The sequence below is a fragment of the Micrasema longulum genome, unplaced genomic scaffold (genome assembly GCF_059751315.1).
Source record: "Micrasema longulum isolate JH-2025_06_02 unplaced genomic scaffold, ASM5975131v1 h1tg001342l, whole genome shotgun sequence".
Taxonomy (NCBI): Eukaryota; Metazoa; Arthropoda; class Insecta; order Trichoptera; family Brachycentridae; genus Micrasema; species Micrasema longulum.
Window position 1 is genome coordinate 309,091 of NW_028278528.1, and position 17,258 is coordinate 326,348.

The 17,258-nt window shown below is 32.4% G+C and overlaps 1 protein-coding gene across 1 annotated transcript in view; it reads left to right on the plus strand.

The window, feature by feature from the left end:
* The window catches only part of LOC148275801 (uncharacterized), a 71,221-nt gene that overhangs the window by 17,540 nt on the left and 36,423 nt on the right, over positions 1–17,258 (plus strand). Inside the window, exon 2 of the mRNA XM_088235177.1 lies at positions 9,149–9,261. Within this exon, the coding sequence (XP_088091303.1) occupies positions 9,169–9,261 (93 nt within the window). The 5' untranslated portion in view covers positions 9,149–9,168. The remainder of the gene's footprint in view (positions 1–9,148; positions 9,262–17,258) is intronic.

A 17,258-nucleotide genomic window follows, 5' to 3' on the forward strand; every position in this document is an offset into this window, starting at 1 on the left:
CGTAATTTTTTATTTTTTCAAAGCATCAAAAATATAATAAATATATGTTCATTATTTTTTATGTGTACAATATTACGTCTGTGTAACATTCACCATTCGGCCTATATTTGAACATCTATATTCCTTCAACTCTTTCATCTGTTGATGTTTGTGAAGTTAAAGAGCTGAAACCTTTATTTATGGGGGTGAGATTCATCTAATTGAAATGTTTAGAATAGCTCCGGCGTTCCTGAAAACTTTTCCCCTTTGACAGTTTCAATGTTAATTAAGATCAATTAGATTCGGAAAAACTTTTTAATTAGAACATCAATAAAATTTAAGGTGAACAAAATTTCTTATTGCTCATTCAGATTATAAAATTAATCTACTGGTGATGCGTATTTGCAGAAAATATTTAAAAATTAATTTACATTACGAATATGGATTTTATACTCGGCAATAATATATAAAAGTTATTGCAAGAGATAGGGAAAATATTTTCGAGAAGGGAACTGGGTAGTCTGGGCATTTTTAGGGGTTATGAACTATCATCGGCTGGTTAAAGTGACCATTTGTTGATCCAGAGCAGGCTTGATAATGCATCATGTTGGAGAACGTTCAGAAAAAAAATCTGAGGTGTCTCTACAAGAGGGAGTATGGTAGCTATTCATGGCTGTGTCCCATTGCATTTTGCGTGGGCATATTGGGGACCAACATATTTTTACTTCGAAGGAATGGGTTCACACTGACCCATTTTTCAGGCTGATAAGAGGTGATATTGAGAACATAGCCTTTTTGGAGAATATCAATCTTCAACAGCAAAGACTACGCGCCTCTGGTCATGCCGATAGAAACAGCAGTCATGCGACTGAACATAATCACTTCGGAGATCGACATCTTTCACATCAGTGAAGATACTAACCTAAAATTGTCGCTTTCTTTATTTTATTGTTGGTGCGTAAATTTTCGTAGTTACTGTTATTAACACAAATAACGAAAATAAATCTAAAATAAGATAAAGCTAATGATTGTAGACAGAGCTGGTAGTCTCCTAAAGACAAGGCAGTTGCAAGACCTTGAGCTGATGGATGACTTTGTGTACCTCGGCTCGCTTATTTCCAACAACGGCAGTTGCACATCTGCGATTGGTCGCAGGATTCAAATGGCCAAAGAAGCAACGAACCGTTTTGAGAAGATTTGGCGAGATCGATGTATTTCAATAAACACAAAAAAGCGGTTGATGGAAGACCTGGTATTTTTCACTTTCCTATATGGGGCTGAAACGTAGATAATGAAGAGGAAGAGGATTAATGCATTTGAGATGTGGTGTTGGAGAAGGCTGCTGCGTCTGCCTTGGACAGCCAGAAGGACGAATGTATCGATACTGGAAGATCTCCATATTACAACTTGTCTGTCAGTGGTGTGTCTGAGGAGGATACTGTCATTCTTTGAACATATTGCTAGACGTGAGCCAGACAATCTAAAAAAGGCAATAATGTCTGCCCGAGTCGAAGGTACGAGAAGCTGGGGTAGAATCTCGTGTAGATAGACTGACCAAATAAAGGAGGCTACGGGGCTAAAATTTGATGTGTCGGTTCGTCGGGCTGAGGACAGACTGGAGTGGAACAGACTAATCAGAAGTGTTTATGGTGGTCACGATCCTCAGCATGGAGGAAACGACTTGCAAGAAAAAAGAAGAAGTTATCAACATGCATCGTCTTTTTTGGGTTATCCCGTGGGAGGTAGATTCGTTCCGACGCTTCGGCCACCGTTACAGAAGTCATCTTTAAGCCACATAGTGTCTCCTGAAGATGACTGCAATGGTAGCCAAAACGCCGAAACGAGTACAAACTTCACGGGATCCCAAAAAAGACGATACATGTTGTAAAGTTATGTTACAAATTACTTTTAATAATGCCGCGATGTAATCGGTATTATTTATTTAATATATTAAAATAAAATAAAATCACTTTGTTTTTATGTACCACTTATATTTTTAAAAAATTGACAACCAACTAGTTTCGGCAATATTATGCCTTCTTCAGGGTTAATTACAAACTAACATAACATATATAAATTTTTCACAGTGAAGGTAGAGTGGGCGTGGCTACGGGGGTAGAGAAGAGAGGGGGCTTGTGTATTTTTAATAATATTAAAAATTTTATTTACAGCCTTTCTAATCTCCAATATTTCAAAATAATTAATTGCGTATCCTTTTTTGTTTATATGTAGAATTTCGACGCCATCTTCAAAGTTGAATGAGTGACTATTTGTTAGGATATGGTCTGCCAACTCAGAAAAATTATCGTTTTTAAGACATCTCGTATGTTCTTTAACTCTAGTTTTAAAGTAGGTGATGTTTTTCCTATGTAAAAATGACTTGCAGTCATGGCACATCAAGTGCTTCAAACATCCACAAATAAAGGTGATATTTATGGGAATTTCAATTTGTTTTCTTTAAGGCAATTTGTACAACTTGCAAGAAATGGAGTTTCTACCTTGATTTCTTGTAAATATCAAACCTGTTATGTTACGAAGGGTAAAGCTCGGCCATAACCCTTAATTTATTATAGTTCTGAAACATGCCTTTACCAAAGTTGGCCAGGTTCCAAAACTTCCAACGGCCATATTGGAATTCCCCAGCTTTATTTTGACCTCGCCAGCATAATGAGTATATCTTATCGTATTAAACTGTCTCAACCCCGTCTCCGCATGCAACCGACTTGACCCCCGTAAACATTTCACCTTATCTTCTATGGTATTCTGAATTTTAAATAGTTTTCGGTGATGCGTTTATCAAATAGACAAATAGACAAGTTATCGACTTATTTTAAATATTTTTTTATTGAATTTTTTTTCACATAAGCATTCTTCTAAACATTTTTTTTAATTCCCGCCAAACTGCAAAAGCAGTATTTTTGAAGGGATTTCTCTCTTTAAACATTTTAGTAACACAATATAATAATATTTACATAAAATATAAAAAAATCTTAGATATATCAACAAAATTAAAAATTAAATACAAGTAAATCAATTCTTTTTTGATAACGAAATATATAAAAAATAATAAACAAACTATTTTTTTGACACTGTTTTAAATTGTTTGGTTTCCCCATTAAAAAAAAAATATTACACACTAAACTTTAATTTAATTTAAGAAAAAGATTTTTAAAACCGATTTTACTTACTAGATAATAATAATAATAATAATAATAATGGTTTATTAACAAAATTTACAAATTCTTTATACACATATACTTTATACATATTTATGTAATAGATTTCTCTGGATTATGTCTAGTCTGTCTAACTAGGTGCAACCTGTTTAAAGGCAGACATTTTTGTGCATTTTTTTTTCATAGAGTATTAAATAAAATATACACATTACAATTACATTATAAAGAAAACAAAGTATTAAAATATATTTTGTCCCGACAAACTATTCAATAATAGTTTGTCGTCGGGTGCTCAGACATTAGTTTTAATTAATAATCAAATAAAAAGAGTACAGACATAATACTGTATACGTATAAAATAATGAGCATACATAATTTTGTTTTTGATGCTTTGAAAAATATTACTAAGAAGAAGAAAACTAAACAAAACCACATAAAAATAGTTTAAAGAAATATTTTTTTTTAAAGTAGGAAAATAGAGTAAAATAATACAAATAAAATTAAAGAACAGCCATTTACTTAAATATATTTGAAATATAGTAAAAAAATTATAAACATATATATATATGTAATGGTGTGTGATCATAAATTTAATCAAAACAAGATAAAAAATAAAACAAAGTAAATCGAAAATTTCGAAAATAAACAATAACACGACTACCTACTAGTTAATTTATTATATAGTTATACAATATATATACCATTTATTATTGTAGAATGTTTTTGAGTAAGTTTTCCGATTTTTCTCTACCAGTAACCATTTTATTTCAAATTTATTTAATTGAACTCGGGTCATAGCTTTGTAATGTTTGGGTAACATATTGAATATTTTGGGGCCGAGAAACCTGAAATTTCTTTGCCCGAATTCAGAGTTTGTGGTAGACCCCATGACCCATTCTTTAGTTTGACTTCTGGTAGTGTGGGAGTGTTCCTTTTGGGATTTGGTAGATGTATTTTAAATATAGCTGAGATTGCTGATTGATTAATGTGTTACTCTGAACGTAAAATCTAGATATAGGGAATAATAATTGATCAAAATGTAAAATGGAGATAATAAATAGATTCAACTTGCAAAAGACTAAGAAAATTTCTCCACATATTTTTAAAGCTTAGAGGTATTTTATCGATGGTTTATTATGCTCTAGTACAGTCAATTATTTAATATGCAATAGTTGGATGAGGAGGGGCTTTCAACACTCATCTAAGACACCTAAATATTTTACAAAAACGAATTATTAAAATAATACCATGTTTTGAATCCTTTCTCTTAACTTCCGAACTTTTCAGAGAGTTGAATGTTTTAAGGGTGGATGCTATTTACGGAAAGCGTTGTATGCATTGTGTTAAACCATAATGATTGAAAAATACATAGTAAAATAAATTAAATGCTTTTAACATGTGATGCAACAGTATTCTGTTATTTCAATTAAGAAAAATAAAAAAATAAAACAAAAAATAATAACAAAAAAAAAACAACTATAAATATTAAGATATAAATTATACAAATTAAGTTACATACGTCATCAAATAGACAAAATAATAAATATATCGAAATCAATGGAAAATGATACAAAAATTTATATAAATATGGTTTACAAAATAAGAAATTAAAGAAAATAATAATATGCCAAATAACAATGAGTACAAAATTAAATATTTAATTTGTATTTTTTTTGCACCACAACAGACCAGGAGGCTTAATTACTGTAAAAACACCAAGGCTTGAGAAAAATCACATTTAATTTTTGTGTTCTCACCGGGAATCGAACCCGGAACCTTCCGTTTGTAAGTCAAGCGTCTTGACCACTACGCAACGAAGGCCGCCAAAATTAAAATACTACCATTAAAATCAATGGGAAAAAAAATACAAACACATAATTAAAATGATAATAATTTAGATATGGAATCTAGAAACTCACTCTGTACTGTAGTAAGAAATAAGAGTAATAAATAATATGCCAAAAAACAGTGAATACCTAATTAAATAATACAACAATACGTAGTGAAAAAACATAAATACATCAAGATACATAAAACGCAATTAAAAGTATGGAAGGAAAAGAGATGAGTCAATTTCCGCTAATCTCGAACTTTAAGAAGATTAACAACCTCGTCCCTATGTATATAAACAAAATAAAATTTTAAAAAATATATACAGTATGAAGAAATAAAAGAAGGCACAGTATTAAGAAATATAGCTGGTATAGAAAAATATAAAGAAATAATGAAAAATATAAAGAAAACGTATAAAATACAAAATATAAAAAGTTAAAAATGAGAAAATAAAATTTAAAGATATGTAATTTTAAAAAATACAGATGAAAAGTTTTAAAAAGGTAAGTTTATGATATCTTTATTTAATATAATATAACATGAATTTATTTTTTTTATTTATAAGGCTTGTGTTACATACATCTTATGTTCCTAGCATATTGGTTCGTAAATACATGCGTCCATACTACTGGTGAATTCACGCTAAATTAGTCGATGATTGACCGCAGTAGAATAGTGTATTACGTCGGGTGACTCTACCAGGTGCTCGCAAACCAATAAAATATATCAATTGACAACAATCAAGCATCGGTGTCATCGGGTCGTTTAATTAAAAAAAAAAAAATTGAAGTAATTAAAACATTAAAAGATCAGGATATATAGTAAGCGTATGTGTATTTTAAATATTGCATTTCCTCCTGTTTATATCATTAGTTCTATGTCTTGTCCCATCTTTTGTAATGAATGCCAAATATTTTTTATGTTTCTAGAAGAGTTTCTATTTTTAATATTTAACATTTTTGGTACTTGTATTTATTATGCTTGCCTCATTTCCATATATGAATTTTAAATTATGTTCCTTCTGTCTGTTTTCCCGAATATCCTGGAAAATTCTGGAAATATTCAACCCTCGATAAAGGTGTAATGTAATGGTGAATCTACTAAGTGGATTTCACAGAAGCTTAAAGCTTTGTGACTTAACTCAATTGTGAGCTTCTCTTCCGCCATATTCAAAGAAAAAATATTTTTATTTTAATCACATTTTTATTAACTAATTTAAAACATTAGAAAACCTCATTCAATAATTTATTTACTACTGAAGAGGGAAATATCACTTTTTTTACAATTTTAAATTATTTAACGTCTATGCCGGGTAAAAAATTTTTTTTTTGGACTTATAAGTAGCATATCTTTTCCCAGGAATCACTATGGCGAGGGCATCGTGGCGCAGGACCGAGATGCTTGCGCTGTAGTGATTGCCAATGTCGGGGGGACCTGATAAGGCACCGCAAGAAGAAGAAGAAGTAGCACAAAAAATATTTTAAAATGTATAATTTTAAATTCCCGTGAAAACGGTAATTGCATTGGCCACGCTCCTAATACGTCACGATTTGGTTGAATTTCGAGCTTTGTTTGTGACTGTTAAAATTTAAATAGAACATCGTCACGAATCTTGACGTCACACTTGTCGAGGCCAAACATGTTTTTAAAAATACATTTTTTTTACAATTTCATTTTAAAAGTACGATTCATTTTTATAAATCCATTTTATATGTTTTTAGTAGTCTCAGTATGTAATATTTCCCTATTATGTAAAACGAGGTCCATAAAAGAATCGCGCATTTTCAGCCAAATTCTTATTTTTTTCGATGCGTTGTAATTCATGGGGATTTGAGTTGGGATAATTCCCCCATGGCCAATTGAAGATCTAACTTGACCAGGGATTTTAATGAGTCGTCATCGGAAAATAACGACATTCTTCAATTTCATATGAGAGCGGTTTAATTTTTGTTTTTGACAAGTGTTACATAAATTTTACAACTCGATAGTACAAAAATATACCCGTTCATACATGGGTTAGTTATTTATGTAAATTTTAGTTTCCCAAACCTGGAAAATAAAGCCAAAGAACAGGTCAGTGTCGCATTTTTCACACATCTGTCGTTGATACACAAATTTTAAGGGTCGTTTTACATTTCTATTACCTGATCGTCGGCCTCGTGGTCGGCGCGTTTGCTTACCATTCAAAAGGTCTCGGGATCGATTCCCGACAGAGTTGACATGAAATATTTATTTAAAAGGTGTTTTTCCACTAGAATATTTTATAGTCCTTGGACTGGCACCTGAAGCGTTAGACTGACCATCCTCTTTTCTTCGTGTAACAAAAAAATGATCAAGATACGCTGTGATTGGTGTTTCAATGCTGTGGCTTATGCAGTATTAGGTACGTAAAGTGAATGAAAAGAAATAAAAAATGCCCGATTCAAACCGTTGAAACCAAAATTGACATCTACCTGCTGTTAGCACTTCACCATAAACTTCTTTAAGAGTCCTAGTGGCCTTGCTACAAAGCCCTGGTAACAATCAGTCTCTGATGTTCTTTATCATCCTTCAACAATTTCTGATTTAGACATTTAACTATGAACGATAATATTGATTTTGTTACTCGAAAATAATGCCAAACAATAGTACAAAGCAAAAAAAAACTGACAGACGTGTTTACTTCTCCGGGTTTGAGTCGAATCCTGGGGGACCGAAATGAGATATTTATGTGTTTCAAAAGTTTTTCACAAAATTTCACTGTCCCAGGACCGCCACTTAAAGCGTAAAGCGATCAACTTACCTGCATTTAACAGGTTCAAGGTATGCTTCATCTGGTATTCCAATGCTGTGTTCTGTGCACCATTAGGTGTGTATACAGAAATGATAAAGATGAATCGGATTGTTGCACCATTGTAGTTTTGTGGACTCACGGATCAAAGGTCTGAGGTTCGAATTCCACTCTACCACCACCCGATTCCAATTTTTCCAGCGCAAGTTATTTACGACATTAAGGAAATTGTCTGAAAGTTGAAATATTGAAGTAAATGATAAGAACTCAACTAATTATTGACTCTTCTGTGGCTATTACTTCACATTAGTCTACAAAGAATACAATACTTGATAGATTTTTAAACAATGAAGTCGTATTTTGCTATTATAGGTCTAAAACCAATGCCTCGATTTTTTTTCTCCTTTTAATTGTCAAGAATTTAAAATGCAATTACATAGGTTGAAAACGACACTATTGACGATTAATTTGTCACTATTTAATATAATATCCGTCCAATTCCACAGTTTTGGTCCATCTGTTATCAAGGGCATGTATTTTATTGTGGTATAAAACACAAACTTTTGAGTATGCTAGTTGTTAAAAAATCGTCATCACACTGCCTTTGCTGAGGCAGAGAATGCGACACAATTCATATGTAGCTATCCTGCGGTCACCGTGAATGATGTCATTGACTCGCTAAATTTTGCGTCAAGTCTCCGCAGTCAACGGCCTGCCGCTCCGCTTTTTGTCAGCCAAAGGGTGTTGGTCGTCATCTTACAGTGATGAAATCCACTGTTGTATCACCGTACACATTTTTCTGTCTTTCACGAATGCGAACGGGCGTTTTACCATCTGCATTCAAGAATTCAATCATAGAACGCTGTCTAATACGAACATCGATGTCAGCCATTTTGCAAGCGATTGCAGTGCTCCCACTTGTTGACGCGGAAAGTTACTACTGCAGTAGATTTGAGGAATAGCGCCAAATTAAATTTTTTCACTTAACTAACTTTATTAAAGTAAAAAAAAATAGGAGGCATTAGTTTTTGACTGACCCACGTAATATTATTTTTTTTAATTATTGAAAATGGATTAATATAAAGTATGTACATTTTATTTTTAAATGCCTATATTTCGAATAGGAATTAGAAATACGACGTTACAACAACGTCTCTAGAGGAATTTTTAGCTGTATTTTAAGAGTTAAAAAAATATGTACTAATGATAATGATATTCAGAATTCTGAATAAAAAAAACAATCGTCTCCGTTTGTCTTCCTTATAAAAATGAAAACACGCTAAGGTTTAGTCTCCGAAACTCCTTATTTTAAGACCTTCATTGAAAATATTTCTAGTCACCGAACCTGGCAACGCCATTAATAAGTGACTTCAAGTATGGTTCCTTCCAGGTGAAAGGGGGCTCAGAGACATGGAGGGCGCCCCTAGAAGCCCCCGCCAAGCCAGGATGGGGCCTGCGCCCTTCGCCTCCTTTGAAGACGTCTCGGATGAGGTGAGGGCTAAAGTATGTATCTCTGTCTCTTTCCTTACCTCTGTCTTGCTCATACGCAAATCACCGCTTGTAAAAGTAATTTTAATATAATTTGCACCTTAATTTAAGTAGAAATAAATACAAATTGCACTATCTTTATACCTATACATATAGTAACATGTAAATATATTAAAATTTAAAAATAATTACTTAAATCTATTATTTCAAAGCTAAAAAAATATTTTGATTTCGGTTATTTATAATAAACATATGCTTTTGTTTTTATAATTATGTCTTAACTTGGTAGATAAAAAAACTTTTTTTTTTAATAGAAAAATAAATATTTGCGTTCTTGTGATTTACCCAAATATTTGAATTTCGGGTGTCATTTTCAACGGGTTGTAAATAACTCACTCATTAGAAAATAGAAACCAAGTTATGGTAGAGCGGGGTGCGAACCTCGTACCTCTGATCCGTGAGTTCGCAACACTAGCCACAGGACCAGAACCCAGTTATTAAGACTGGATTTGCAAAGTAGTCGGTAGATAAAATTGACATAAATATGTTAACAGGTAAAATAATTGATAATAATGGGCAGAAATGGACGGAAAGAATGAGTTTTAATTTTTTTTATAACTCAAAACAAATTAATTCTGAAACTGAAATATATAAGCACCGTTGTTAATTAAATCACTAAGTAAAGAGAAAATGTTAAAAAAAAAAGCATTTAAAAATAAGTAATAGGCGTGCAGAAGTAAAATGGATCGTGTCATTCGGCCAAACCAATTTTTTCTCCATGCTTTTGTAAGTTGCAGTCTAGATTTAAAAAATATTTTTTTATATAAATTATGTATTAAGATTATTTGTACAGAATACCAGTGGATTTAATTGTTTTTATATTTTATAAATATTCTGCCTGTACGTATAGAAAATATACAATCTGTATTTTTTTTTTGGTCTTAAAATAGTACAAACATTATAATATATGAATGTTCTAATAAACTTTATTTTTACTGTTAACATTTTTAATCTATATAATGTGCACTTTAAACATACATTTCATCACGACACTAAGGTCACATAAAATATTGCAGAGAATAAAACATTTTCAATTTTGGGAAAAACAGAAGATTTGGTGAAAAAGGTTCATGCAGAATCACCTACAACACAATCAACCACACACCAACTACCGAAGCAGCGCATTATCCTATCAAACTACGAAAATTTTTGAACAAATTCAACATAATACAAAACAAAGCTCCAAGAATAATCTTAAAAAAAAACAAATGCACGAGGGTAAAGTCAATGTTAAATTAATTAAAAGTACTACACATTGTACATTTTTGAAAATAAACAAGTCCCCGAATGCTTATAAAGACAAGTGTCTATGAATCGTGTATATTGCCGAAGACGACATACACAGAAAAGTTGCCAGAAACTAAAATGTACGCAACGATCCATGGAAAGACAGATGCTTGGTATGTCTAAGAGACGGAATAAGAAATTCATAAATAAGGAGCCGAACCGGAGTCGTTCATATCATGGATCATGCAGCAAAATTAAAATGGCAATAAGCAGGATACTTAGCGAGGCAAAATGATAGTAGGTGGATACCTAGAAAGATAAAGTGTAGACCTTGGGCAAACAAAAGAAGTGTTGGAAGGCCACAGAAAAAATGGGTCGATGACATGGCCTCGATGGTCAGTAAAACATGGATGATGAAAGCGGATGATAGGAAAGAATGGAGACGTTTGGAAGAGCCGTTTATCGAGCAGTGGAGAAAACCCTTCAATACAATATTCGTTCACAATATCATTAACTCTAATAAAAACACAAAAAAAACTTCTTTCAAAACCCGAATCAGATTACTTTTTCAAAATTTATTTCTCGTTGGTAATACATAAAAAAGTATATTGTAATGTGTCCTGGACACGGGTTATCCTTGTGAGGACAGATTTTTTCATAATCATACCGCTTTCCGCATCCAGTTGTGCATAGAGCACTACATTTGTAAACCAAATGTAGCGCACTTTGATCATCTGCCACATAAAAATAAGCCCCACTATCCAAGTGTCTGTCCAGGGACAATTAAATATTGGAGATCAAAAAACTTTTTGAATTAATATTTCGAATTGTACCCGGGACCTCAAGAGGCAAACACGTCAATCGTTGCTCAACGAGGCAGATTTATCTTCACTCGATTCCCTTATACAGGATTTTTATCTAGGAGTAGCGATCGAACCGAAAACATTCGTCCAGGGTTCTGATGAATTATTTTACAATAAATTCGTCAATCATGTATTGAAAGATTAATAATGAAAAATTAATTCACTTTTTGTTTTCTCCTTTATTTCCTTGATTGAACGCGAATAGAAGGAGGTTTCAAAAATGCTCATTTCGATCTACTTGACGTTCCATGTTGAAGGCTTAAAATAAAATAAAATAATACATGTAAAATAAAAATAAAAATACAATGTCTCGTAGAGCATAAAATTTTCTTTCGAATGGCGTGTAACATTGGCCATTTTGTTTTACTTCAGGTGCTCATGTAGGCCTCGTGGTGTAATGGTTAGCGCGTTTGTCTGCCATGCAAGAGGTCTCGAGTTCGATTCCCGACATGGTTGATATGAAACATTTATTCAAAAGGGTGTTTTCCTACTGGAATATTTCATAGTCCCTGGACTGGTACCTGAAGAGTAAAACTGATCATCTTACCTTCATGTAACAAATTGATCAAGATGCGCTGCGATTGGTGTACCAATCCAGTACCCTATGCACCATTAGGTGCAGAAAGAGAATGATGATGATGATGCTCATTTTTAAATAAGAAAAAAAAACGGACACGACTTGTGAGTTTTATGGATTTATCTTTAAAATAATATTTATTTAAGCATATAATAACATCAATACTTTTGGTTATAGAGAGAGCCGTCAAAATTATTAATGATTGCGAGATGACGAACAGGAATTGTGATGGCCTTTTTGATAAATGAGATTTGCGAGAAATGGGCAGTGATAAGTGTGATAAGTTTTACGATTTCATACATTTTGAATTTTAAATGTTTTTATCATTGTGGTAGAAAATAATTTATCACGTTGTGCCTCGTGGTCTCAGCGTCAGCGGGTTTGCTACCGCGCAAGAAGTCTCGGGCTCGATCCTCGACATAATTGAAATGAAATATTTATTTAAAATTGTCTTTTTACTACGGAATATTTCACAGTCCCCGGACCGGCGCCGGAAGCGTAAGACTGATCATTATACCTTGATGTGATAAAAATGATCAAGATACGCTGCGGTTGGTATACCAATACAGTGTCCTATACACCATTTGTTGCAAACAGGGAACGACGACGATGATAGTGATGTTACATATTTTGAATTAATTTAATTTATTCACTACAACAATACATATAAGTGTAGGATTAGGTTGTTGAGGGTTAGAGCTCCTACCCCAGTTAGAGATTGACAGAGAAAAAACGAGGTTGCTGTTTGATGCGTATTTATTACATGGCGAATAAACTACAGCACTTGGTTGTGTAACACGAGCGTACCGGCGATGATGGGTTGAAGAGACTGCACTTGAACTACGAGTACATGCTGGAACAGAATGACTTTGTCGAGCTGGACTAAAGTCAACAGAACTTGCTGGGCTGACTGACTGGCGTTGCGTCCTGTGGTCTCTTTATAGACCACATTCCTTTGGAGTCAATTTTTCATGATAGAGACGGTGTGAATGTACTGCAGAATAATGCCTCTGATTTCGTGTGCAACGCTATTAGAGTTGCTGTATTGGATTCTATAGAAAATGATGAGATTGCTTTCTATTTCTGGTGAAACGTTTTCGCACGTGTGTCATTGATTATGGACTATGAACCCTTCATAAGTATCTTTATATATGTAACTCTTATGTTACGTGTGATGTCACTAAACTCTTCTTAAAGGGCTTAACCGATTTACGTGCGGTTTTTTGCATAATATTGAGCTTTTGCGCTGCGCATAATATGCAAAAAAAAAGTTAGGAACATAAATGTTTTATTCGTCGACCTACCAGGGTTGCATCCGATGAAAATACATATAAAAAAAATTTGGAAGGTGTTTTTTTTGCATAATCAAAAAGTTTGTATTTGAATATTTACAAACAGACTTCGTTTTTTGAGGATCTCAATCAGACCCATTCCTTAAATTCCTTATAATTTCTACCCATTTATTTATTTTTACTGGATTTTTGGTAATACTAAAATAATATTAACCAATATTAAATACATTAATAAAAATCGCCATCCTAAAAAAGTGCACCCCCGTTGTTAGAAGAGCAGAGTTTGACATTTATTATTTTTTAAAAAACGTTAACTTTATGTTTTGGAATTCTACCATAAAAAAAAACCTAGTTACCTACTTAAATTCAGTATTTCAATATTAATAATTCATTACACGTACAGAAGAATTATGTATATGGCCGGTGATATTGCACTTTTTAAATTATTTTGCTTTGAGCAACGGCAAATCACACAATGACGAAACGAAAAGAAATGTCGAACACAATGTCGAATGTCACTTACTATGGTCAGCGCGTTTGCCTATCATGCAATAGGTCTCGAGTTCGATTCCCGACATGGTTGACATGAAAAATATATATATATAAAGGGGTGTTCTCACACTAGAATATTTCACAGTCCCTAGACTGGTACCTGAAGCGTAATACTGATCATCTTACCTTCATGTGACAACAATGATGAAGATACGCTGCGATTGGTGTACCGATGCAGTGCCCTATGCACCATTAGGTGCGAAAAGGGAATAATAATGATGATATATATATATAAGAGTGTGCATGGGTGCACTCGTGTGTGTGCATGTATGTATATAGAGATTTATAAATAAACATATATGTTAGTCTGCCTAAGCATGGGTCTTCTCCTACTACGCATTACTTTTTAATATAAAATAAAAAAGTACATAATTAAAAAACATGCAGTGCCCTATTGAACCATTAGGTGCGGAAAAAGAAATGAGAATAAAAAAAAATGAGTTATCGGGTTGACAATTTTTTTTGTATTCAAATCTGTTTTCATTGACACTTAATTTTGTGTCAATTTTTTCAAATGTAAATTTGACTAGTACGTAATTATCTAATTATTTACTAATAAGTTGGCTCATTATTTCCTGTAAATGATTTCATCTCGTGTCAAAGCTTTCTCACCATCCCCTATTTGTAATTTGATTATTTCTCCCCCTTCGGGACTCCCTGGCTGGCAAATTTCATCGAGGTACTTTCGGAAGCTTCCCTTTCCTTAGCTTTTTAGAGTGGTAAATGGAATATATTTTGAGTATATCCAAATATTTGTTTACAGAATGGTGAATATTATATTGTTGTAAAGTGATTTCTCTTATCAGCTTACATATTTCTTTTTTTTTCTGAAATCTGTCTTTGTTGAAAAATTTTCGGCCTTTATGAAATCCCTATCGGATTAGGTTCATTAAATCCCTAGTGGAATAAGTTCACGAAATCCCCAGTGAATTAAATTAGAGAAGTTCCTACCGGATAATAAAATAAAAATAATAAAACTCCTAACGGATTAAGTTCGTAAATTCCCTGGCAAATTAAGTTAATGAAATCCCTACCGGTTTTATATATAAAACAATATGTTCAATATTTTGGAAGAGCGAATTGAGATAATTAAGTAAAAGTTTCATAATTTCTAATCGTTCTAAATTACCTAAACGAAAACCATTTTTATTGACATGCAAAATTTCTACACACGTTTCTTGATTAAATTCATGGTTTTCGGATATAAGATGATTTGCGAATTCTGAAATTTTTTTATTACTCAGACATCATTTATGTTCTTTGATTCTAACTTTAAATTTACGTGAAGTTTTTCCAATATAGAAATTTGGGCAATTTAAACAATTTAATTTACAAATTCCCGAATGATTTAATTTATCATCCTTATCTTTGCAATTTGTTAATATTTTACCTATGTTATTATTAGTATAAAAAGCTGGCCTAATATTGTGTGGTAAAATTTGTGCTATATTATTAGAAAATGAATTAATGGAATTTTTTAATTTCGCGGGCTTAAAGAGTCCGATTGTCATTTTTTTTTCATTGTCTATGGCAGCCGCTAAGGTTAGACGTGCGCGGCGTGCTCGGCGATTTTCGTCTTGGCATTCAGAATGCCTCTACTGGGACGATTTAGTCTTAGTTTCGACGTCATATCCGTAAACCAATGTTTCATCACCTGTTATAACACGTTTTAGTTATTCTACATCGTCGTTGACTTCATTTAGTGACAACTAAGCAACTTCCGTTCCCCGCTGTTTTTGTTCAAAATTCAAAAATTTTGGACAAATTCGATATGCCAACATCATCAGCAACTTCTTTGATTGTGATTTAGCGATCGTTCATAACCATTTCATTAACTATTTCCACGTTTTCATCGGTTGTTGATGTGCTGGGGCGTCCGGGCCGTTCGTCAATTTCAACGTCTTCACGGCCACCTTGGAAACGCTTATACCACTCGTAAACTCTTGGTTTACTCATAGCAGAGTCACTATCAACCTTTGTAAACATTTTACAGACTTTGTTATTCTTTATTTAATTATTTTTTTTAAATACATTTTTTTCATCCTTTCTTGCCTTAGTTCCTCTTTCTCTCTCCTTTAAAACTCATTATCTGACCCCACAGTCCTCATAAGTTAATCCGTATAACATAATGTACTTTAAAACATAAAAGTATTTATGTTAATATGTGCAAGCCTTATCTCCCCATTAAAAAACAGCTGTTATTTTTAAATAGTGAGTTTATTAAAGTTTTTATTTTATTATGGGAATGTATCTTTTGATATATATTTATGGGTTTTTAGTACAAAACTTTGACCAATCTCTTCTTTTGAGCTGTCTGTTTTTTGGTTATCTGGAAGATATTGCTTTTAGCAATAAGCCCGCCGAAATACTCATTCTTTGTATTTGCAGTTTTAAATTAAAAAAATGAATAGTAAGAAGCATACCCGCAAAATGAATGAATTGTAATGTGTGCTGTTTGCAAGAGAGAAAAGCAAAGACAAATGTAAATTATTATCGAAAAAATTAGTCAGAAAAATATTTGTATATTAATTTATATTTGTATAACATTATGGGGTAGGATTGCGCAAAAAAATAAGTAATATGATGAATAACAAAAAGTTATTGAAAAAAATATGTTACCTAGGGACTCAAAAATATACACAAATAATATAGGATTTTTAAAATTATAATTTATTCACTGCCGGCTAATGAGGTATTTTAGATTTTTTAAATCTACCACTTCAAAAAACACTGTGGCCCGGTGCAGCATGTTCAAAAATACGAAAATTTTGTAATAATATGTTTTGACGTATTGATTTATTTAACACTATTTATTTAACACAATATATATAGTTATAATAGCGGGCATATTGCCTTAAGGCAATTTCTTCTTACACAGCGTAGTTAAAAGAATATTAACAAAAAAAAACAACCTTTGCATTAAAATATATTTTAGTAAACGATTTAAGAACTAAGCGCCGATTATATAATTAAATATTACATTACTCATATATTTTGCCAGATCTTTTTGTAAATTTCGTGTGATTATTTGAAAGACTTTTTAGTTTACAAATTTCAGAGTCGATGTCAACATATTCTGTATTCGTGCCTAACCTCTTTGTGACAAACATCACTTCGAAGTTTAAAAGTCGCAATCGCCTTTAAAAAGCATAATATATTTCAGACATGTGTGTTTAAATGAAAAAGGCTTTTGCTAACAGTCAATTTACATGCGATGTGTAGACAGATCTTTTGAGTCAAAGAAATTGTAAAGAAAAACGGAAAATTTTCATTTCGTTTAGCAACCAAATAAACGGTTGTTTAGACAAACTAATCTAAACATAAAAATAAGCAAAAAAAGAAGCATTAAAACAGCATTTATTAGATATTTTTAAATAAACGAGGGTTTTCTACAAGCTAAAAGATAAGGAGGCAAAATTACAGTGTTGAATACACTGAACG